This window comes from Thamnophis elegans, chromosome Z (assembly GCF_009769535.1).
Source record: "Thamnophis elegans isolate rThaEle1 chromosome Z, rThaEle1.pri, whole genome shotgun sequence".
Classification (NCBI taxonomy): Eukaryota; Metazoa; Chordata; class Lepidosauria; order Squamata; family Colubridae; genus Thamnophis; species Thamnophis elegans.
The window spans coordinates 92,012,222-92,036,456 of NC_045558.1; the positions used below are offsets into that span (position 1 = coordinate 92,012,222).

Below are 24,235 nucleotides of genomic sequence, written 5' to 3' on the forward strand. Positions count from 1 at the left end.
GGGAATGCAGCTTCTTATTGGTCGTCTTTTTTTGCGCGTCCAATTATGGGGAGGACTGAGCTTTGTGTGTGTGTGTGTGTGTGTGTGTGTGTGTGTGTGTTGGGGGGAGGGGATGAACCCTTGGGAAGTCGCTTCCTTCTCTCCCCCGCCCCCTCCCTCCCCCAGCCTGTCAGGTGTGGTAACGGTTGTTCTCCTTCCCCCGGCTGCTGTGAGAGGCGCTCTCAGCTTCCCTTGGGAATGGCGGGGATTCCACGACGTCTCTCTTGTCCCAAGGTTTCCCTGAAGGAAGGGAGTGAAGGCGTTCTTAAAGCTGTGTAGGAAAGGGATGGAGGTGAGGGGGTGGGGGAACGGGTGTGAGGAAGAATGCTAAACAATAGAATGCACGCTGAGGTATGAAGCAGAAGCGGAGGGGTCAGGCAAAGGATAGGTGGGAGAGGGGGCAAGTGGCATGGGGCACCTGGAATCGAAAGGGGCAGTATAATGAGGCTTGCTGAAGGGCAAGAGAAAAAAATAAAGAATGGGTACAAACTTCGTAGAGGATTTAGAAGAGTGGAGGCCAGCAGTTATTTAAGATACTGGAAATGTAACTAAGGAAATAATGGGATGTACAAACACTAGAAAGCAAGGGGAAGCACAGGAACTTGAGGAATTGAAGTCAGAGGTTGTAAAACCTAATAACCAAACACCTCTATTAATCATTAATTATACAGCAATAATAATTGTGCATTTAGCAAAAGGAATCATAGTTTTCCAGTCATGTTTTTCCCAATAGCCCAACTTTTCTCAATGGAGAATCCAATTTTTTTTCTTTGGTTTGGCTCATTTATATTTACACTTATGTGTGGGCATTTGAATAAAAATCTCGACTTTAGCTATTCATTTGCTAACTAATCAAACATTTGAGATTTAAAACTCAGAAATCTTGGCTCAGATTCCCAAGTTGGAGATGTAGATACTATTGTATAATTCTTTCCAAATCTTTTTTCTACATAATTCTTTAATGTAAAAAAATGGAGAGCAATATTTTTATTAACCTCATTCCTGGAAAGTCAGAATATAGAAATGTACTTACCCAATGTTTAAAATTTTAAAGCAACAATTTAGATGAATTAATTGTCTTTCTACCTTCATTGTTTTATACCAGCCTAAAGTAGCTTTCAGAGGTAGCAGCCGCTATTTGAATAGTACAGAATCCAGTGGAAGACTGACGGATGTGTTCAATAACGTTATCATGACAGGTTGCAGTTCCTTCTATGATTGCTACAAATTGCAGGTTCAATCAGTTTTTTAAAGATAATTTTACTTCAAAACATTTTGAAGCATTGTATGACAGTATATAGTCCTATTATATTGACTTTAAAATAAACTTTATATTTAAAATGCATTAGACATAGTTCATGATGAGTTCAGTATTGGGGTGATAACAGAATAATCTCCAACTGTATGGGCAGCTCGTCAATCATATATAACTCTGGCACCCTGTTTTTGTAGGTTTTTTATAGCAGAAAATGCCATTTTTTCAGGGAGAAATGAAAAAGGCAAGATTTTGTTAGCTTTAACATACAAATATTTTTAAAAATTCTATCCCAAAACCTTAAGCAGAGGTAACCATTTGAATATTCTGCTGTTTCTAAAGATTCATTTCAAGTCCTATGATTCTTGGTCAATGAAAATAGATGTGCAGCCCATGCCCCAAAACAATGATATTTTAGTATGGTTTATGCATTGTTTACTCAGCTATCCAAGCCATGTTTCTGTATCACAAAAAAGGATTGTCTATATAGTTTTTTGTGAAATTCAGAAGATACAGGGAAGAATGAGTCAAATGACATATCTTTTCTTAATTTGCTTTTTTAATTTTTTGTTTTGCTCTTCTGTGTGCTTTTTCTACTTCTATGAAAAATAAATGAAAATTCAGTTTGATATACTTGATAAGTTATTAATAAAAATGAGTAAAAAGGTCTCCAAATTTTCACTACTTGAACAAGTATGCCAGTATATTTGTTTCTGCATTTGAATAGAAAACCTTTGCATTATTTGTCCCAGGAATTTGGAGCATAGTGTTGGGACTTATAAAATGATTGCTCATCTAGGTCTAATTGACCTAATTGTTTCAAACCAGTATGGTATTTATACAGAAATTAATAAACATTTTAAATAATACTTTATTCTGTCATCTTCATAATTCAGAAATATACTACTTTCCAATACAATGCTATAATAGCAAAATGTATTAATGTATTAAGAACGCATTATGTCTGTGGTAGTTTAGCATGATGAAGAATCACAGGATCCAGTAGTCCCATGAAAGATGTTACTCGAAACAGATGATTTTGTGTAATCTTGTTGCATTTTTTGGTTGTATTTTGTTTCAGGTCTTTGGCCATATACAATGAATTTACTGTATTACAGGTAGTCCTCATTCAGGACCACAATGAGTCCAACATTTCTATTGCTAAGCCAGTTTTTAAGTGAATCCTGCAGTTAAGTTAGTACACGGTTGTTAAGTAAATCTGGCTTTTCCATGGACTTTGCTTGTCAGAAGGTTGCAAATGTAATCACATGATCCTAGCACACTGCACTATTACAAATGCATGCACGTTGCCAGGCATCCGAATTTTGATCATGAGACAATGAGCATGCTACAACAATTGTAAATGTGAAAAATGGTCGTAAGTTGTTTTTTAGTACTGTTAATTGAACGTCACTAAAATTAATGTACAGTAAGTCTAAACAACTTAGGCTGTGGGACCATAGCCAACTCGCTAGGGACAACTCGCCGTGGAAGAGAGTTACACTAATATCAAAGAAATGGTGGAATATAATTATTAAAGAAAGGATGCCAAGGGAGGGACAAAATAAAAACTGAATGACAAACATTAAATTAAAATTTTTTTTTTAAAATAATTAAATTGAATGTTGAATTGTCCCTGGTGAGTTGGCTGTGGTGATTAGGCCCTTCCGGTTGAGACTACCTAAAGTGATCTATCTGTGAATGAGTATCAATTGATCAAGAGCAAGGCAACAGTGCCAACTTGCTATTGTGAACCCAGATACTTTTGAACTTCAACTTTGAACTTACAAAGTGTCATGCTAATTAAGGCTGCTGAAAATTCTAATTCATTTGGAGGACCATTTATCCTATACATCTATTGATTTCATGCCAGGTTTGAATTTTCCAAAAGCAACTGACTAGAGATTCATTTAGATCATTTACCAGGGGCTAACCAAATATTACTTCCAGCCCTCACTACTGACTATGATGATAATGTCCTCTTAATGTTGACTATTGATGACCACTCTTTACTTTTAACAATTTTCTCTCTGATCTGTTCCCAACCTGGTCATTTGATTTTCTTGTGGTACACGTATCACTGTTGAATTGAATCCACTCTTGGTCACCCTCTTTTCTTTTATTCTATTTTTCCCAGTATTCTCCAGAAAGCTAGATCATCATTAATGTAATAATTTGAACCTTATTTATGCCTCAAATGAAACGTTGGATGATTGTTTGACATTTAAATTCAATAGCAATCAGTACCCTTATTAGCTTGCTTTTTCAAATCCAGTTTTCAGTTCCATTCATCTCAGGGAAAACCATTGCCAGTATCATTTATTATTTTATTTATTTAGAAAATTTATGCCTCATATTTCCACATGGTGATTCAAGGCGGCTTACAGGAATATAAAACATATATAAAAATAAAACTAATAGAAGAAAATAAATAATAAAATAATAGCCCACCCACCTCAGCGGCAACATTTCACACAAGCCATTTAATGGGCTCCATCCTGCTCCCTGCTTTCCCTAGGCCCACTGGCAGAACCAGGCTTTTAGTGCCTTCTGGGAGTGTTAGAGTGGGGGACATTCTAATATCTGGGGGAATGATGTTTCAGAGAGGGAGCCACTATGGAGAAGGCCCTTCTGGGTCTCACCAGTATATCTCTAGGGGTTGGGACCCACAACATTCCTTGCTTCCCCGCTCTAGTGGGTTGGGTACATGTGACTGGCAAGGGACAGTCCCTCATATACCCTGACCCCAGGGTGTATGAAGGACTTTAAAAATGACAACCAGCATCTTGAATTGCACCCAGAAGCCAATCAGCAACCAATTCAGCTCCCGCAAGAGAGGTGATACATGTGCACACTTAGGTCTGCACAAAACTGTACAGGTTGCTGCATTTTGCACCAATTGGAGCTTCCTAATGTTCTTCAAGGATAGCCCCATGTAGAGCGTGTTGCAATAGTCAAGATGGGAAATGATTAGGGCGTGAGTGACTGAGTAGGAATTTTTGTAAGTATAACTAAGTCAACTCTCTATATAAAGAAAGCGTTCCTTTTTAACTAGCATTAGTGCTGTACATATTCCATTGTTTTTATATGTATTACTCCTATATTAACACTTTGGACATCCAGTTTTACAACTTTTTGTTTGAGGATGGATTTACATTGTGTGATTATAGAAATCATTTTTAGTTATGAGGGAATAAATTATAAAGAATGAATTATTTTTCACTGTTTTATTGACAAGGGAATCCAAATAAACTGCATTTTAAAATTTTTATATCCTCTGGAAGTTGTACTTCACTTTCTCTTTCTTGCTTACATTATTTAATATAATACAAGAACAATTCTGATAATTTTTTCTACCAATGCGTGGATTAATTTGAAAACAAGCTAATTTGATGTATGTCATTTTTTAAAAAAATAAAATTATAAATGTAAATAGTTGAATATCTATGAAATGTGAACAGTTTTATGGCTTGGTAAGATCATGAAACAATTTTGCCTTGAAATTAGTTAATAAATTGAATTGAGTAACAATGTCTAGCTTCATACATTTGCATTAATCTAACTTCCTAGTATTAGGCAAACAAGCCAGATGGTTCTTTTCCTCTTATAACCTGCTTAACCTCAACTGGAAATTAACTATAAAATTTATGTTGTAAGTTAAGAAAGTACTGCTTTGTATATTATCTTTTTTCTTCTTTAAAACAGAATGAAGAGAATGTAGACTTACGGCAAACTTACAGTACTTCACTTTCTACAACCTCTGAATGTTTAAACCACAATGATTCTTCTCTTTTCTACGTCCCTGGTCCACTTATGCAGATGATAATAACAACCTCCAAATTCTCAAATTAATGTAAAGAGCAGGTATAATTTAAGAATCAAATGAACTTTGAAATTTCTTTGCTTTCTGGCATAAGACATACCTAATATGTTGGGGATTTTCTAAATTGTTTCTAACGTGCAGCAATCTTTCTGCACAGAGCATTTTTATTTTTGCCCCTAATTTATAGCGTATGTTTAACTTTTATAGAATGAATAAAATTTCATACTAAAAGACTCAAAATAATGTTATCATCCTATTCCTGTGATGGTGAACCTATGGCAAGCGTGCCACAGGTGGCACATGGAGCCATTTTTAAGGGCATGCAAGGCATTGCCCTGTTAGCTGGCCAGTGTGCATGCGCGCGCAGGCAACTGACTCTGGCTTTCTTTGAGGCTGTTTTTCGCCCTCCGGAGGCTTCCTCCAGAACAAAAAAAAATGGCCCTATGGGCAAACCAGAATTCAGGAATGGACTTCTGGTTTGCTCATAGGACCATTTTTCACCCTCCGGAGCCTTCAAGGAAGTCGAAAATCGAAAATGGTGACCAGAAGTCACCATTCGCAAACTTCTGGTTCCCCAGATCCATTTTTCACCCTCTGGAGCCTTCAGGAGGCTTCCCTGTAGGTTCTGGAGGACAAAAAAACGTCCCTATGAGCAAACCAGAAGTGACTTCCGGTTTGTCCGTAGATCTGTTTTTCCGCCCTCTAGAGACTTCAAGGGCCTTCAAGAGGCTCCCCTAAAGGCTCCAGAGGGCAAAAACTGGCTCTACGAGCAAACCGGGTCTTTCGGTTCCCCCCTAGGTTTTTGCCCTTCAGTGCCTTCAGGGAAGCTTCCTGAAGGCTCCGGAGGACAAAATTGATCCTATGGACAAACCGAAGACACCCTACCCGAACTTCCAGTTTCCCTGTAGGTCTGTTTTTTGCCCTCTGGAGCCTTCAGGGAAGCCTCCTAAAGGTCCCTGAAGGCTCCAGAGGTTGAAAATGGGGCTTACGGACAAACTGGAAGTCACCATTCTCCAGTGCACTGCTCGGAGAGTCCAATGCCGGGTTACACAGCCTATCTGCCCTTGGACTGAGTGATGTTTTTAGTTGACCACTCTCCCTTTGCCTCTGCATGCTCAGTTCGAAAACTCAGTCTGCCCATTAGGACTGTTTTGGGAGAGCTCCAGTCCAAGTTCAGATAGGCTGGAAAGTTTCCCACTTTGGACCACGTTTGGATTCTCATATTAGAGAAAATTATATCTGTTGCAAGAACTGTCAAAGATTTGAGGTTTGTGTAGCTTTAAGAGGGCACCAGTTTCCCTGTTGCTCCGTTTTTTTCGCCCTCCAGAGGGTGGGAGGGGGAGTCTGTTTTTGCCCTAGAAAGCCTCTGGAGCCTGGGAAGGACAAAAAAAACCTCGCCAAAAGCGGGGGCCCCCACTGGTCATGTGCAGATGCCGTCGGGGGTGTTGCGCACATAGCATCATGATGGCATGCCCGCGCATAACCCCGTCCCCCCCGCTTTTGGCACGGGAGCCAAAAATATTCGCCATCACTGTCCTATTCCATTTTGTAAACATATTTGCCGTTTTATTCTTTAAAAAAAAGAAAGAAATAATGATAGAAGATGTAAATAAAGCCTTCAATGTCTCTCTTCTTCTAATAGCAAGACAATAATTTAAGAATTACAACTATATTTTTCACCATATCCTCTTATGTTGTACTGTATTGTACTCTGGCTGATAATTTTATTTTCTAAATGACAGAAAGGCATATAATGACAGATAAGACAACAAGAAAATGAGTCTCTTGCATATTCTATCTTTACAAAGAGTTGGTGTGAATCTTTAGGGAATGATGGCAGCAAATATTTTAAGGAATGCTTTTGATGGTCTGGGTTTTATAAAATTTTATATTATAAATTATAAAATCACCTTGAGCCTGAATTTTTGAATTTTTCTTGGGAAATTCTGGAATTACTAACTATTTATAAAAAGATGTTGTTTTGGCCTTTCCAAACCATAGAATATTGGAGTTTTTTTAAAAAAAACCCTTGACACTTTTTTTGCTTTTGAAAATTTTATCAGTTTTATATTTTTAATGTGAGTGTATTTGCTCTGAATAAGTAATAACATAAGTACAGCAATAAAACATGGTGACAGTGTTTCTGTAATTTCACAAGTTGCACTGCTGAACAGCTGTCCTCTTACCAGATTACTACAAAATAAATATATTCAACAATACAAAGTTTACATATTATCAGATGACTAACAAATTGTTAAATCATTTGAGATTTTCTCCACAATAGCAGTTTGGATATATTTGAATTATGGAAGTTCTTATTTGTATGTATTAAAATATTAATTTAATATTGATTTAAATTATGTGTGGTTCGGTTGTGATGATTTGGTTGGGAATACATTTTTATCAGTTGTTATCTGGTAGAAGATAGCACAATTCTCTACCCGACAGAAATACAGAGAAAATTTCGTTATGCTATGTAAAGGAACTTGGTGAAAGGTTGTAGTTCTGAATTTCTTATATCATAAGTACAGACTATACCAGTGATGGTAAACCTTTTCAGCACCGAGTGCCCAAACTGGAATGCACATGTGGGTGCAGGAAACTTGAAGACCAGCGGTTGGTGCACATTTGCCAGCTAGGGGTTCTGGCACATATGTGCCCTGCCCAGCTGGTTTCATGCGCACCGGAGCACTGAAAACCCAAGACCAATTGGTCAGCGCACATGTGCACGACAGCTGGTCTTCGGGTTTGTTGCTTCAGAAATATTGCACTCTGGCGCACAGAAAGACCAGCTGGCCAGCAGATACCGACACAAGAAACCAGAAGAGCAGCTGGTGATGGTGTGCATGCCCACAGAGAGGGCCATGCGTGCCATAGGTTCGTTATTATGGGACTATACAATTAAAAAGACCAAACAAATAGAATTGGGATATAACAACAATTCACTGTACTTATTTGTCCTCAGGATTCAACAGAAAGAAAGACTATGCAGTGAAACAGATATATGACTTGTGTCTAACATCTTGAAGAACAAGATAAATCAGCCCTATTTTACTGAAGGTTAGTACTGTATTTAGAAGAGAACAACATTTCTCATGCTCGCTGTACAAGCAGCATTCATCATATTAGCCACTTTTAACTTATTTCCATAGTAAAGGTTGCAATTTCTGTCCCATTTTAGCAGTCTTGCTGCATACTATTTTAAAATTAAAATTTCTAAGTAATTTTTCAGCTATTTCAGTTGTTTAGTAATTGTCTTAACAGTATATTGATTCTATTTCAAATACTATCATCTTGAATGTATCTATTAATAAGATATATGCCAGTTACTTGCAACCTCTTCATATTATCAGCATACTATCTTTTAAATATTATTTTTACTTTAATATATATGTTGTTCTAAAACTATAATTGTATAGCTTTTAATAGCTCTCTGGATATATTAATTGTAGGACACATCAAAACTAAAAGCATAAAGTATAAAACTTAGTAAGGAATTGCCACAACTATTTATGTTTCATTCTTCTAGAGCATGTGCCTCCAGTTTAAAATCTGTATGGCCTGTGAGCACTACTCGATTTACAGACCACCCTGATTTGTTGTCTGAAACAAAAGAGCAATAGATGGAGTCATTCCTCAGCAAGCTTTTTATGGTGGAGAATCTTTACCATTTCTGAAAAACAGTATCTGCACACTGGTAATGTAACTTTGCAGCAGAAGGTGGATGACCTTTACCATGAGCTTACTAATATATCTTGATGAGCAATGGCTGTTTCCTTCCAGGAATGATAATCTCAGCTGTTACAATGTTCAGTCCAATGAGAATGCAAAGGCATCACAATTTCAAGACTATTCATATGCGAAAACATGTTTTACCCCACAAACCAATCTTTTAGAAGCAATAAAGAATCAGGAGCAGATCCCTACACTTACGGAAGAGAAAAAACGGGTCCTAAGGACATGATTCACAACATCAAAAGAAGCTGAAATGTTTCTTTCACAATTTAATAGGTATGGTGAAAGTGCTGATTACTATAGATACCTGGATTATTCTCATCTTAATAAAGTAAAGCAAAATAAAAACATAATTATGGTGTTCAAGAGAGTAAAAAATTACCAAGTGGAACACCTGAGTTACCAATGTTAGATACAGATAATTATAGTAAAATTTTTCAAAACAAACAAGTAGTCCCAAAGAAATGGAAGATGTATCTTCAGAACAGCAGAGTTTTACATTTCAAAGACTGCAGGACTCATATCAGAGAAACAGTTTGTGAATGAAAATTCATTTACCCCTGATTTTGGCTTAAAGTCGGATTTTACCCTGAAGTCTCATATAGCTGTTCCAGGAAGTGGTGATTTTGCAAATGTTACAGAAAATTCAGATTATTTCAAATCACTGAATATTTTAGCAACAAACCCAGTGACTACTTCACCAAACACAAATCTGAGGCCAACATGGATAAATAACAAGCTAAAAACAGTTCCTCTGTCCCTATTCGGAATCAAAGTACCTTGATAAAATTGAGTAATTTATCTACAGGTTCAAAAGGTTCCAATCATTCTTTGATTTTTCTCAGCTATCATCAGCCAATGTAACTTTAAATAATAATTTATTGCTTCAGAAATATCGCCAAGAAGCACCTACAGTATTTTCTAGTTTTGATTTCAAAGACGGTGGTGCTGCAGACAGAGTTTCTTCTTCCAGTCATACAGAAGGATTAAGTAAAGTAGAAGAAAGCCTTTTTGAGTCCATTATTGACAAAAAATTAAACCACCAAATGGTTTTGTGATAACTATTCACAGCAATATGGGATCATTGAAAATGTGAACAAGCACAATTTTCAAGTTAAACCACAGACTGGACATTATGAAGTTGAGGAAGGCCAAAAACATTTAGATGGATTGTCTCAAAATTCTTACCAAGATATACTGGAGTCTCAAGGCCACTTAAATAGTCATAGACAAGGAGGTGGAGATAGTAATATTGTCAGTAACCGTGTAAATCGCAACCAGGTTTCTTGTTTCTCAAATAATTTTATGATGGGTGATTTGAGACATAGCCCAAATGCCCAACAGCTAAGTTCAAATAGATTTCCTTTGAAATCCAACCATGCTTTTGGACCGTCAGTTATTCCTTTGATGGATTCCTATGATTTGTTTTCCTATGATTTAAGCCATTTGTACCCATATTTTAATGATATGATGTATGGAGACAGTTCTTTCACCGGCTTCATGCCAACATTTGGATTTCAAAGACCAGTGAAAACTCGAAGTGGATCAGCCAGTGAGCTTCATATTAGATTGGAAGAATGTTATGAACAGTGGAGAGCTCTAGAAAAAGAAAGGAAAAAGGTAAGAAACCTATGCAGAGTAGAATAGTTATTACAAATGATATATGTCTTATTCTTAAATGTCTTCTTAAATTACTTCTGTTAATAAAGTTTCAAATATCTACATTCTACTATACTAAATAAAACAGAATCTAAGATATAAAACAATGGAAAAAATAATTATTAATAGGTATAGTAATAGAAGACAAGGAGCAGCAGTCATGTATAAGTTTTCTCTAGATTTAACCCAAACGAATTCAATCAGCTTATTTTTGGATAGTCACATGTAAGTCTTCCCAACAGTGGTAATCTAAAATTTACCTCTTTTCCTCGTAAAATGAAAGCTTATTATTTTGTATGGAATAAAGTATTACTCTTGAGAACACAAGTACTGTCTTCATCCAAATATTGAATACAGGTAGTTTTTGACTTGGGATCTTAATTGAGCCCAAAATTTCTGTTGCTAAATAAGACATTAGTTAAATGAATTTTGCCCTGGTTTAAAACTTTCTTGCCAGCGTTATTAAATGAATCACTGCAGTTGTTAAGTTAGTAATACAATAGTTAAGTGAATCTGGCTTCTCCATTGACCTTGCTTGTCAGAAGATTGCAAAAGGTGATCACGTCACCCCAGAACACTGCAAGTGTCATAACAGTGAGTCAGTTGCCAAGCATCTGAATTTTAATCACAACACCATGGGGATGCTGAAAAAGTCATAAGTGTCAAAAGCTGTGGTAAGTCACTTTTTTCAGTGCCGTTGTAACTATGAATGGTCACTAAATGAACTGTTGTAAGTTGAGTACCTGTAGTCAGGCCATCACTAAAGGAATCCCATAGAGGGGAACAAAAAATACAGATAGTTCTCAACGACAGTTGAGCCTAACATTTCTGTTGCTAAGTTAAGCAGTTATTAAGTGAATTTTGCCCCATGTTATGATCTTTCTTGTTGCAGTTGTTAAGTGAATCACTGCAGTTGTTAAGTTAATAACATTGTTAAGTGAATCTGGCTTCCCCATTGACTTTGCTTGTTAGAAAGTCGCAAAAGGTGATCACATGGCTTTGGGACACTGCAACTGTCAATACATGCAAGTTGCCAAGCATCCAAATAATGGGATCATGGGGCTGCTGCAATGGTTGTAAATGTGAAAAATGGTCTTAAGTCACTTTTTTCAGTGCTATAACTTTGAATGGTCACTAAATAAATTGTTTTCCATTGAGGATTACCTATAGATGACAAATATGTACTATCAATTTACCCTTCTTGTACAAGTACTCTTCGACTTGCAATTCATTTAGTTACTGAAATTATAATGGCACTTGTTCGCTGTACGGTGATTTTGCTGAAAACCAAAAGTATATGCTGACAAAAACATAAATCACAATTGATTTATGTGGGATGCTGCAAATAGTGATAAATGTGGGCCAGTTGCTGAGCACCTGAAATGTGATCATGTGATTGGGAAGATGACAACTATTGGAACTGCAGAACCAGATTGTCAGGGTTCCGACCGATACCCTAATTAAATCATGAGCCTTAAGCTTCAGAAGAAATCCAGTTATTTATTAGGAGCTCTATGTCAGCACAATCCAACTGAAGCCTCTGTGAAGTTCTTCACGATCTAAGTGAAGTTCTTCACGATCCAAGTGAAGAACTCTGACCTCACTTAATTTGTGCCTTGGCTCTGACTCTCTTTCCTCCTTCCCCCAAGGCGTGTCATCAGTCACATCCCCCAAAGCAATTTTGCGGGTTGTAGAAGTCACTCCCTCCACTCACTGTGGGTCCCCTGGAGATGACCTTGACGTTGCTGCTGAAATGTGCTTTATTTTGATTGAAATGCAGTTGTGAGGCTCGGTTTTCCCATCCCTCTGCCTAGGGCAACTTGAGAGCAGGTCAGGAATGCTTCAGAGTTGACACAGATCATAAGTATATTTTGGGAAGTCGATGTACAACTTCCCAAAAGTTGTACAATTTCTGTGAACAATTTCTAAGTCACAGGATATGAGAACTATTTGTACAATGGTTGCAGCATCCTGCGGTCATGTTGTAATGATTTATGACCTTCCCAGCCAACGTCCAACAAGTAAAATCAATAGGTGAAACCGGATTCGTATAATGACCATGCGATTCATGTAATGGACTTGATTTGCTTAACAGTCATGGTGATTTGATTAACAGTCATGGTAAAAAAAATGTAAAATTGGGTTCAGCTACATGATGATTGAATTGCTTAATGATTGTATTGCCTAATGGCCCCAACTCTGGTCCCAATTGTTGTCATAAATCAAATACTATATATATTGTATTACATAAGTGCATCTAGCAGATGCTGCTATAACTCTTCTTTTCAAACATTAAATTACAAAAAATCCATAAACCAGAAGTTTTGGCATCATTAACATTCTCTTCTAGATTGCTTTCTTGTGGATAGAACACAAATTATGAAGATCAAGATAAAACTAAACTCCATAATGCTTATTTCTGTTGCAGCTTATGTCATCATAGATGCTCACATTGGCCTTCGTACCTGATATCAGTATATATCTCTATGTTATGTTATGTGGACTCCAATCCTTCCCTTTCAAGAAACTTAATTTGCCAGTTGAATTTTAAGATACTCAATATTTCCAGAGTCTCTGATCTTTGTTAACCTCCAAAGGGAGGAGTCCATTCTGGATGTAAAATACATGAATGAGTTTACTATTGCAGCTTCAGGTCATAAACCCTCCAATATTTTCGACTTTAACTGGGGACTTCATGTCTTTGATTTGTCAGAGATTTAAGATACTTTCCCATAGTAATGGCACAAACATTTCTCTGATTTTCTTATCAAAACAATTTTGCCTTTTTTTATTTTCCCGGGGCCCTAAGGGTGTTTTGTATATTTTATTTATGTATCTTTGTTTAAACAATTTGCATAGCTATCCATTTCAAACAATGGGTATCATACAAAGTTTTAAAATATCACAAACTCATAATGTCCCAGTTAAACAATAATCCCCAAAACAAAACCACATCACCAACATCAATGTTCCTCATCTAGCTATCTTGCTCCAAAGCCTGAAAAAGAGCTAGGTTTTCAGATATTTACAAAATCTTAATTGGATCTGGGCCATATGGATCTCTCAGAGGAGATCCCAGATTGAGATACGTATAACCCATAATAACTAAGTCTAAAAACCACAACTCATACTTGGAGAATCCATTAATCATTCTTCTTAGTTCAAGCATGTTTGAACTAAAGTTAAATATTTCAATGAATGTTGTATATGGTCTCTATTATGCTACCAGTTCTGACTGGTTTACTAGAACTGGTAGCAAAAAATTCTAAGGTAGTTAAAAAAGCTTTAAAAAGTGAAAATTCCATTACACTCAGCTGTGCCACATGATCATTGGAACCTTTTTTTCCCACTTTTAAAGCATTTTTTTACCATCGGTTCAGGTGAATAGGTAGTAAAATGCTTTAAAAAGTGGGGGAAAGGTTCTGATGATTGTGTGGCTCACAGCTGATCCAGGCAATCATCGGAACCATTTTTTCCCCACTTTTAAAAGCATTTTTTCCTACCTATTTGCTTGAACCGGCATGAAAAAAATGCTTTAAAAAGTGGGGGAAAGTTGGCCAAGCCCACCCATTCACATGCCCCTCAAGCCACGCCCACTGAACCGGTGGTAAAAAATTAGATTTCACCACTGCTCCTTATTGGTAATAGGCATGGCAATTTTCTGAATATATTTTAATTAAATATTATTTAAAAGGATCTTTTAATAGATGCAGTTTGCCATAGATCCATTCTTATTTACATATCAATTTGTGATGTCACATTTATTCTGAAGTTTCCTTCTGATTTGATATAAAGGAGCTATCTAAAGTTAACCACTGTTGAAACTTCAACTAAATTTAATTACTAATGATAATATCTTTTTTTCTTCTTAATGCTACCCTCATATATGGCATTTTTCAGAGTGTAAGATGCACCCCCCAAAAAAGAGTGTGGAAATGTTGATGCGTCTTATACAACAAATACAGCTATTTTTGGCCTCCCGAAGCCTCATTCCTGAATCCTATTCTTGCGAAAAACAAAGTGTTTTTCGCAAAAAAAAGACGTTTTTTCTCTCCACCTCCAGAAGCACTCTTCAGGCTTCAACAGGACTGGGGGAAGGGAAAAATGCCCCCTTTGGTGAAAAACGGGCCATTTTTCACCAAAGCAGGGGAATTTTTCTATTCCCCCAGCCCTGCTGCAGCTTGCAGAGTGATCCTAGGGGCCGGGGACAAAAACCTTTTTTTCTTACTTACCTCTTCAAAATCTTGGTGCGTCTTATACACCAGTGTGTCTTATAGTCCGAAAAATATGGTAAATTCCTAATTTAAGTTTAGCTATAGAAAACTAGAAGATACAGCAATAGCTATAGCATTTAGACTTATATACTGCTCCAAAGTGCTTTACAACACTCTCTTGGTTTACATATTGCCCCCAACAATCTGGGTCCTCATTTTACCGACCTCAGAAGGATGGATGACTCAACCTATGTGATTATGTAATTGCAAGTTACATAATTTTGTGCTTTGATTTCTTTCATGCCAGAAACAAACTTTACATCAGTATCCAATATCTTCTTTTCCTCAATATCAAATTTTCAGTGTTTTCTAGTGGTCACTATTCTAGTGAATAATTGGAATCCTGCAAATATGCTTGGAGCTGATATCACTGTTTGCAGTGTAATGTAGAAAATATTTCTTATCATAACTAATTTTAATGTGACATTAGTTATTCTGCTTTTCAGACTGAATCTGCCCTTGCCAAGAATTACCCTGGGAAGAAGGTATCTAGCACTAATAACACTCCTATCCCAAGACTGACATCAAATCCATCCAGAGTTGACCGTTTAATTGTGGATCAGTTACGAGAGCCAGAGTGAGTTATTTACATTTCGAATCTCATATTTTATCAGCTTTGTTACTTTTCCCAAATGGGTGCAAACCTTTTGCCAAACAGAAAGATTGACCATTACATGCAGTGAAATCAAAATGTCCCTCCTAATAGACATGGCTGCACAAAACAATTTTATAGAATTCATTTGATGTTTAACACAGTTTGTTCCATCTTCATTCCTGTCAGTTTTAAGAAAGGAGGACTGGATGCAATTTTTATCAACTTTGATGGCATTCCTGCTCCCTCTTGCAGGTTTTCCTGCTTATGATATTGGGTGAATGATGAAAATAGAAGCAGGTGTGTTTGGAAGGGAAGCATCATCATGTAAAAAGGTGTAACACCTTCAAAAACAGGAAAAAGTACTTGCTTGCACATTTTAATTCAACAAATATCTTCATATCCAGAATCTGAAGTTTATTAAGATTAGAACAATTCAAGGAAATAAATAAGTGAAACAAGTTACACTATATTTCTCATAGTCTAAAATCACTTGTCTTGGTGGATGACATAGAATAAAAAAATTCTTTTAGAACATTCATGAGATAATCTAAAGACCTGACAACCATAACTAGAAACAATAGCAATAAAAACATTAAGGAAAACCCACAACAATACTATAAAATAGATAATAAAAAAGAAAAAAATGGCAACATCAAATTGGGCAAAGGTTCTGAATCAGCTTGGTTTTCACTATTTTTCTTTTAAAAAAATCAAAGAAAGGGTAATTAACCACTGTGCTGCCATAGAAAAGTGACATCTCGCTTCAGTCTGTTCCACCCCCAAATCTCACAGAAGTGAAGAATTTGTAACAATTATGCCTAATAGGTTTAACTGGTTGGGCCAATACTGGCTGAAGTAAGTGATCCTGCAGTTATAAATAACTTTATCATGATTTAATTATTGTAGTTATCAGTATAAAATCCTGAATATTGTTCTATCGATATAATTTTGAAAAACACAAAATGTTTTGAAACTCTTAAATTCAGAATCTTGTGAAATGGCATGGGGATAATTGGCAAATACAAAGGAGAGTTGGAGCCACATAAATATGGTTCCACCACAAAACCGTGCTCGACTAAACCGCGCCTGACTAAACCGCGTCGCTGACGTCATCAAAAGGGCAACAACAGCGCAGAGACAGAAGCACACCGTAAACCTTAAACCTAAAATTAACCCCTAAACCTAACCCCCCTAAACCGAATCCTAAACCTAACCCTAAACCTAACCCTAAACCTAACCCTAAACCTAACCCTTAACCTAACCCTAACCCTTAACCTAACCCTAAACCTAACTCTAACCCTTTTACCTAACCCTAAACCTAAAGCTAACCCTAAAGCTAACCCTTACCTTAAGTTGAATCGGCTTGCTTTCAAAGCGCTATTTAAAGCGCCCTTCTTTCTCCGCGCTGGCTGTTGTCGCCCTGTTGATGACATCAGCAACGCGGTTTAATCGGGCGCGGCTTAGTCGAGCGCGGTTTTGACGGGTCATGCATAAATATAGTTCTTTAAAAAGCAATTTCATATTGTAGTTTTTTTAGTGAGGCCTTCAGAGTCATTTTTCTTTCAATACTTTTTAGAAAGAGCTTCTTGACAGAAGTCAATTAGGATGGAATTTAAACTGCTATCTATTAATATCCATAGGTTGTGACTCTGCTGGGAAAGATGGAACGTCTTCGAAGTTCTCCCCTTCATGCTAATATCTGTACTGCTCTTGATAAGCACTTGGAAGCAATACATGTTGTACAATCCCGCAGAAAGGATGAAATTGTCAATGCTTCACATCGGCAAAGACAAGGAGGCCCCCGGTGTCAAGATGACAGAGGTAATACAGAATAACAGAGTTGGAAGGGACCTTTGAGGCCTTCTAGTTCAACCCCCTGCTCAAATAGAAGGCCCTACGCCATTTTGGAGAAGTGGCTGGCCAATCCCTTCTTTAAACTTCCAGGGATAGAACCCTACAACTTCTGAAGGCAAGCTATTGCACTGGATAATTGTTGTAACTCTCAGGAAATTTCTCACTATTTTCTGGGTTGAATCTCTCTTTGATATGCTTTAGATTGTTACTTGTTGTCTTGCCCTCAAGTGCTTAAAGGATAGGATGTCTCCTTCTTTGTGACAGCCCCTCAAATATTGGAAGACTGCTATGATGTCAACCCTATCCTTCTGTTTGTTAAAATAGACATGCCGAGTTCCCTCAACTGTACCTTATCTTCTAAGGTGGTGTCTGCAAATTTTATGAGTTCTTTTATTCCCTCATCTAAATTATCTATGAAGATGTTGAAGAGCCTAGGACAGAATCTTGGGGTACCCAAGGGGTACTACTGCATTTCCCTCTGTGTAGATCTGGTTCCATTAAGCGCTACATGTTGAATATAGTTTGTCAGCCAGTTACATATCCATCTGGTAGTGATGCTGTCAGTCTACCTTACCAAGATGTAGATTGTGGTCCATCTTACTGAAGTCCAAGTAGACTATGTCCATAGCATTTCGCTGGTCAACTAATTTAGTTAGTTTGTCTAAGAATGGAATAAAATTTGGGCATGATCTGTTTTTAACAAAGCCATATTTGCTTCTAGTAATAGTTTGCTAGCTTCTAGATGTTCACAGATCTGTGGTTTGATGATCTTTTCCAGGATCTTCCCAGATATTGATGTCAGGCTCATAGGCGTGTAGTTTCCTGGATTTGTTTTTTCTCTCCTTTTCCAAAGATGGGAACCACAACAGTTTTTTCCCCCAGTCCTCTGATAGTTCCCCTGTGCGCCAGACTTTTTAAAAGATAAGGTTCAGTGGTTCCATGATTACATCTACCAGTAACCTCAGAATTCTGGGATGTAATCCATCTGGTCCTGGTGATTTAATCTCATCTAGGATGGGCAAGAGTTGTCTTACCATTTTCTTATCTATTTTGACTTACATTCTTAGTCTGTGTCTATAGAGATTTTCAGTCATCCAGCTTCAGAGCTGAAGAAGCTTCTTGGATGAGAAGCGAAACATCTTCAAAGAAAAACAAAAAAAATCCAGTTGCCTCTTGAAAAAGCAACTTTGGGATTCCTAGACTTAGTCTTTTATGGTTCTGCTTTTGGTAGAATAGATTATATTTTCTTTTATGTGCAGATATATGAAAAGAATGAATTAAGCAATTCCATTTTTTCTGCTGTGATCATTTTCTCCTTATACCACTGGGGGACTGATTGTTTCCTTGCCTTTTTAGTTACTTTTTGCATGTTGAAATATTTTGTTTTTAATTTTTGACATTTGTTGTGGTTTCATTTATTCTGAGCCTTAGCTTTTCTGACTTTACCTTTGCAGATTCAGGCTATAACTGGTTATAGGGTTATATCTGGCAATAACTGCAGGCTATATCTGCCTTAGTTATGAGTCCCTCTTTCCATTTTTTTTAATACTTGTCCCTTTTGTCTTTCAGTTTAACAGAGAATTTTCTTTGTTCACCCATGCTGGTTTTTACTTGAATCTGTTATTTTTCTTTTTCAGTGGTCTTATGCTGGACTGGATATTTATCATTTTCCTGAGTTTCTCAAGCTTCTTCAGTTGTTTCTCCTTTAAGATTTTTATCCAATTGTTCCAAAATTCGAAGTTTGTTGAAATCACTTTATTAAAGTCTAAGACATTGCTTTGCTTTGCTTTGTTCTATTTCTTGTGTCTGTATTATACTGAATTCCAAAATGACAGTCACTCTCCAAAGTTCCCGCATCCTGAACCTCTTCTATCATTTCAATTCTGTCAATGAGTAGTAAGTCCAGTATAGCTGATCTCTTGTTCCTTTCTCTAGTTTTTGGGAGACGAAGTTGCCTATTAGGTTTGTCTGAAATTTATTTGATCTCTCAGTATGGACAGTATTTGCCTTCCAATTGATATTAGGATAGTTAAAGTCCCCCATTATTGTATAGGTGCTTCCTATACATCTTAATTAATTGAGCAAAGAAAGGTATACTTCTTAAAGTATTCTATATCTGCATCTTTTATAACAACAATTTGTTAGCTCTTAATATTTGGTACTTTAGGGATCCTCACTGAAAGGAAAAATGTGTCTAAATACACTATATTGCCAAAAGTATTCGCTCACCCATCCAAATAATCAGAATCAGATGTTCCAATCACTTCCATGGCAGACTGCTTTTTCAAACATTTGTGAAAGAATGGGTCGCTCTCAGGAGCTCAGTGAATTCCAGTGTGCAACTGTGATAGGATGCCACCTGTACAACAAATCCAGTCGTGAAATTTCCTCCTAAATGTTCCACAGTCAACTGTCAGCTGTATTATAAGAACGTGGAAGTGTTTGGTGGTAACAGCAACTCAGCCACGAAGTGGTAGGCCATGTAAACTTGTCCAACATCAGTGTGTGACCTCACAAATGCGCTTCTGGAAGAATGGTCAAAAATTCCCATAAACACACTCCTGAACCTTGTGGACAGCCTTCCCAGAAGAGTTGAAGCTGTTATAGCTGCAAAGGGTGGACCGACGTCATATTGAACCCTATGGATTAGGAATGGGATGTCACTTACAGTAGGTTCATATGCGAGTAAAGGCAGGTGCGCAAATACTTTTGGCAATATAGTGTATGTTTAATTAGTTTAATAATAATTTGCAACTTTCCATTTAGCACAAAATAAGTTATTTATTTAATATTTCCAAAAACATCGACGTTGCTGTTGATGCATCCTTACATGAAACTAAGCTCAGGTCATACTCTATAGGATTATAAAAATGTTTTACAAGGATCAAAATTAATGTGCAAGTACACTTACCGTAATAATAAAGTGAGATATTACATTATGTACCTTTTCAAAAATAAAATTGTAATTTTTGTACTTTCTTATCCTTCCTCTGAAACCATGGTTATTGGGATGTATATTAGCTAATAAAATGGAAGATAATTATTAAATGAATGAAAGCGAATATACATATATACAAGGATAATGTTGCAGGATCCAATATGGGTCATTTGCTGAGACCAGAGGATTGATCTTCTGAGCTTTCAGATTTGTACGGGAGCCCATCTTCAGGGAACCTCTCCATAGCCTGCATAATTATTAAACTCAGAAATGAGTATATGCAGTATTGGATTGAAAGCAGACAAGGGTATTTCATATCTGGCATGGGCATGCTCTCTGTACCTTTTGAGGCCAACAGATATAAATAGATTGCCTATATCAGATTCAAAGCACTCTTGCCCACCTCAGATTAGTTACTGCACACTTTCGTTACAAAATACTCCATTAAAGATGGGGAAACTATATAGGTAATTTTTGCTATTGTTTATTACAATAATTTAAGCCCTAGCAATATCAGGATTTCTTAAATGGGAATTCCTTTCATGTTCTTTTTGGATAGGAATAGGTAATTATTACCTATTTAGATTTAGATATATTTTCCTCTCACAATAGTATAAAAATAATGCAGTATTGCTAAAATCATAGCAGCTATTGTGTTGGTTTGTTTCTTAATAATGATATTGAGCAATTGATAAGAATTTATATTTTCTATATTTTCTTATTTTGTAGATGTTTTTGCTCTTGCATTGGCTATTAAAGAGATGTGCATAGCAACGCGTAAAGCTCGTACTACACTGTGGTGTGCTCTTCAGATGACATTGCCTAAAACAACCTATACATCTGTACCAGCTGAAATGGAAAAGGTTTTACAAGAGCTAGTAACATCTCAAGATAAATTGTATGATCAGATGAATAGTGGCAATCCTATGATTCAAAGGGGAGATACAAAAAAGCACTGAAATGCAAAGGCAAAACACAAATACATATATTTGTGTGTATATATATACACACACACATATATAGCAGTACATTAAAAATGGTAAATTATGTTTAAACATTCTGTCCAAATTAAAAGTAAATACATGAAAGTGAAGTTGGCTTATGTGAATCCAGCAGCTAATTATAAGTATCAGTTAACATAAGCCAAGATGTCTATGTTAACTGTTGTTGGAATCAGTATATTAATGAGGCTGAACTACTGTATTAGGTTAAATAAATCAGTACATTTTAAACTTCTAAATCCATTCTATAGTGTAAGTATACACAATGAGAGTTTGGTTGTATAATAAAAATTCTTTTAGATTACATAATTACTTTCAAATAATGAACTGAATTACTGTCACATCGTGTGCACAGTCTAGTAAGACAAGCTTTGATTGTGAAAAGAAAAAAGATTTTATTTAGACAATGAATACCTGGAAACTGAAAGAAAACAAAGCTAAACACACCCAGTATGAAAAATTTTTAAAAATGAAAATATTTAAAGGAAGACATATTTATAATTTTGAAATCTTATTCTAAGTTTAAGTACAAAATTAACCTGATTTTCTCAAATTAGTGATGCTATCATAAAGTTATTATCCAACCATGCACGTTAGGGAACATAAAAAGAAACTGAAATCATTTGTACCTATTATTTTAAATAATATCAATAAAAATTGCCTGTTTCAAAGTATTTAAATGTAAACAAAAATTACATTTATGTAATCTGCGTCCTTACAGTTGTGCTGCAACTAAAATAATGAGTATTTTTAATACCCTTGGTTTACTTTAAGAAGGGTATCAAGAAGTTCTGAAATGCACTTTCTTTACAGTTAACCAGTTTGGTTTGAAATTGTTTAATTTTGTTTCCTTGGTTTGCTTCTGTGTACTTTAGCACTGTTGAACGATTCCTTTTGTCTTAATATCTTTTAATATCTTTTTATTGAATGTGAGTAACTTATTAAATTAGCATGTTATTATGTGGCTCAGGAGATCTTGGGTTTTAACAATATAGCATGAACATAAACTGTATAATGTCTGGATAAAATTTATTAATCTGCCCTTTGCTAGGTACATAAATACTTTAAGTATTTGTGTTCTTCCAGCGTTTAGAAATCCTGGTGTGCTAAAAAGTATAATCAAACCACATAAATTGCCTTTAGATGATGAGAGGAATTGATTGAGATTGCAAGAGAAAATATAGGGAACAATTTTGATCATTGATATGACATTCCATGCTGTCAAAATAAACTGCAGATGGCAGCAAATTCAGATGGCAGCAAATTCATACCACTATGCTATAGTAGCCACTCAAAAGATGGGTTGAGTTTTGACATTGAAATGTTTCATGTTATGAAAACAAATATTGTACTGACTTTAGTCTCTCAATTAATAAACTGGATTTTGTTGCAGTAAATTGTGTTTTTCCTATGTCTATGCCTTGACTTTCAGAGACAAGATATTGGCAAATAGGGCTTAAAAATTAAATTAAAAACTTCAGGCTCCCTTGTTTCACTTTTCCAGCATTTTTACAAGCTTTTAGCTGTACTTTCTAATAGGATCAGAGAACTAGGAATGTATGCCTATTCAATTTAGGTGAGAGCAGTGTTTTGGGCCGAGCCTACTAGTGTGCTTGTTGTATTGATCATTGGCTTCTTTGACAAACTATGACTGTTCTGAAACTGCAAGCCCAGGAAAAGGAATGACAGGTACCTTGAGCACATAAATATCAGATCCAATGCACTTTTCCCAGTTTGCACACTTATGGAGAACTGTAGAATTACCTGTTCAGTTGACATAACAAAATTTGATCTGGACAATATTTGGAAATAGTATAACCCAAAATATAATTTCCAGTTCTTATTGGATAGGTCAATACAGCATTTAAAGAGATTATTTTCTATTTACTGAATTGGGTAATCTACTTTTCCTAGAAAATAGATGTTTTGTTCATTTATATTCCACCTTTATTATTTTTATAAACTCAAGGTGGTGAACATAACCAATAATTCCCCCTACTTTTCCCATAGCAAAAACTCTGAGAAGTGAGTTGGGCTGAGAAAGAATGATTGGCTAATGTTAACAGTATTTTTATATGCTGTGATCACTTCAAAGTCACCTCTGTAATGGAACTACTGTTCTTGTTTGATGTTGCCTGGAAATAAACAAATGGTTCAGTGGTGGGTTCCGGTATGCTGCAATGGGGCCAGGTGTCCACCAGATGCATAAGTGCAGTATGCCGCAGTATGTGCATGCATACTTGCCACCCGCAATGCTCCAGCTGCTCGGCGGAGCGTTGCACAGGCGCCTTATGCTCCGTGCGCGAAAGCCCTGATAGGCTCAAATATAGGTAAGGAAGGCGGGCGGGTGGACCCTCTAGAGCAGTGTTTTCAACCACTGTGCCGCGGCACACTAGTGTGCCGTGACATAGTGTAAGGTGTGCCGTGGGAAAAACACCTTATATATAGTCAATATAGGCACAGAGTTAAATTTTTTTAACATTTTCTAATGGTGGTATGCCTCATGATTTTTTTCATGAAAAAGTGTGCCTTTGCACAAAAAGGTTGAAAAACACTGCTCTAGAGCACTGTACTGAACCCACCACTGAAATGATTGAATATTTTCAATATCATATAGAACTGATCCTCACTACACACACTTCAGCAGAGTTCGCATCTTTATCCTGTCTCTTGACCACTGCAACTCTTTCTTACTTGAAAGATCAACTGCCCCCATCTTCACCTGCATCTTTAATAAATCATTAGAGATGTATTATATTCCTTCTTGCTTCAAACACTCTACTATCATCCCTGGGGCCCAAGAAACCATCAAGGAGCTGTGTGACTACATACTGGTTTCTCTGACATCTGTATTTAAGAAAGCCTTTGAAAGATTAGTGCTGATCCACCTCAAAATCATCACAGACCCACTGCTAGACTTCCTTGCAGTTTGCCTACCGAGCAAATAAATCAGCAGATGATGCTCTTAAGATGTAATGTAGTGGCACTACATCTTACAACATCCTAAATCCCCAAGGTTTTTGTAGACCTATGCAAAGTCCTTTTTGTAGACTTCAGCTCAG

General features: G+C 36.5%; 1 protein-coding gene across 1 annotated transcript; it reads left to right on the plus strand.

Annotated features, from left to right (window-relative positions):
• The first annotated feature begins 6 nt into the window (after nucleotides 1-6).
• Nucleotides 7-22,336, plus strand: MEIOC (meiosis specific with coiled-coil domain). Its single transcript, XM_032235066.1, is given in 21 exon segments — nucleotides 7-273; nucleotides 1,145-1,273; nucleotides 5,000-5,087; nucleotides 5,090-5,119; nucleotides 5,122-5,158; nucleotides 8,083-8,186; nucleotides 8,649-8,732; nucleotides 8,735-8,779; nucleotides 8,782-8,869; nucleotides 8,871-9,016; nucleotides 9,019-9,082; nucleotides 9,084-9,196; nucleotides 9,199-9,297; nucleotides 9,300-9,353; nucleotides 9,356-9,583; nucleotides 9,586-9,681; nucleotides 9,684-9,894; nucleotides 9,896-10,472; nucleotides 15,232-15,366; nucleotides 17,021-17,201; nucleotides 20,902-22,336. Coding segments are annotated over 21 exon segments (2,967 nt in total). The 5' UTR covers nucleotides 7-45; the 3' UTR covers nucleotides 21,132-22,336.
• Nucleotides 22,337-24,235: the final 1,899 nt, after the last annotated feature.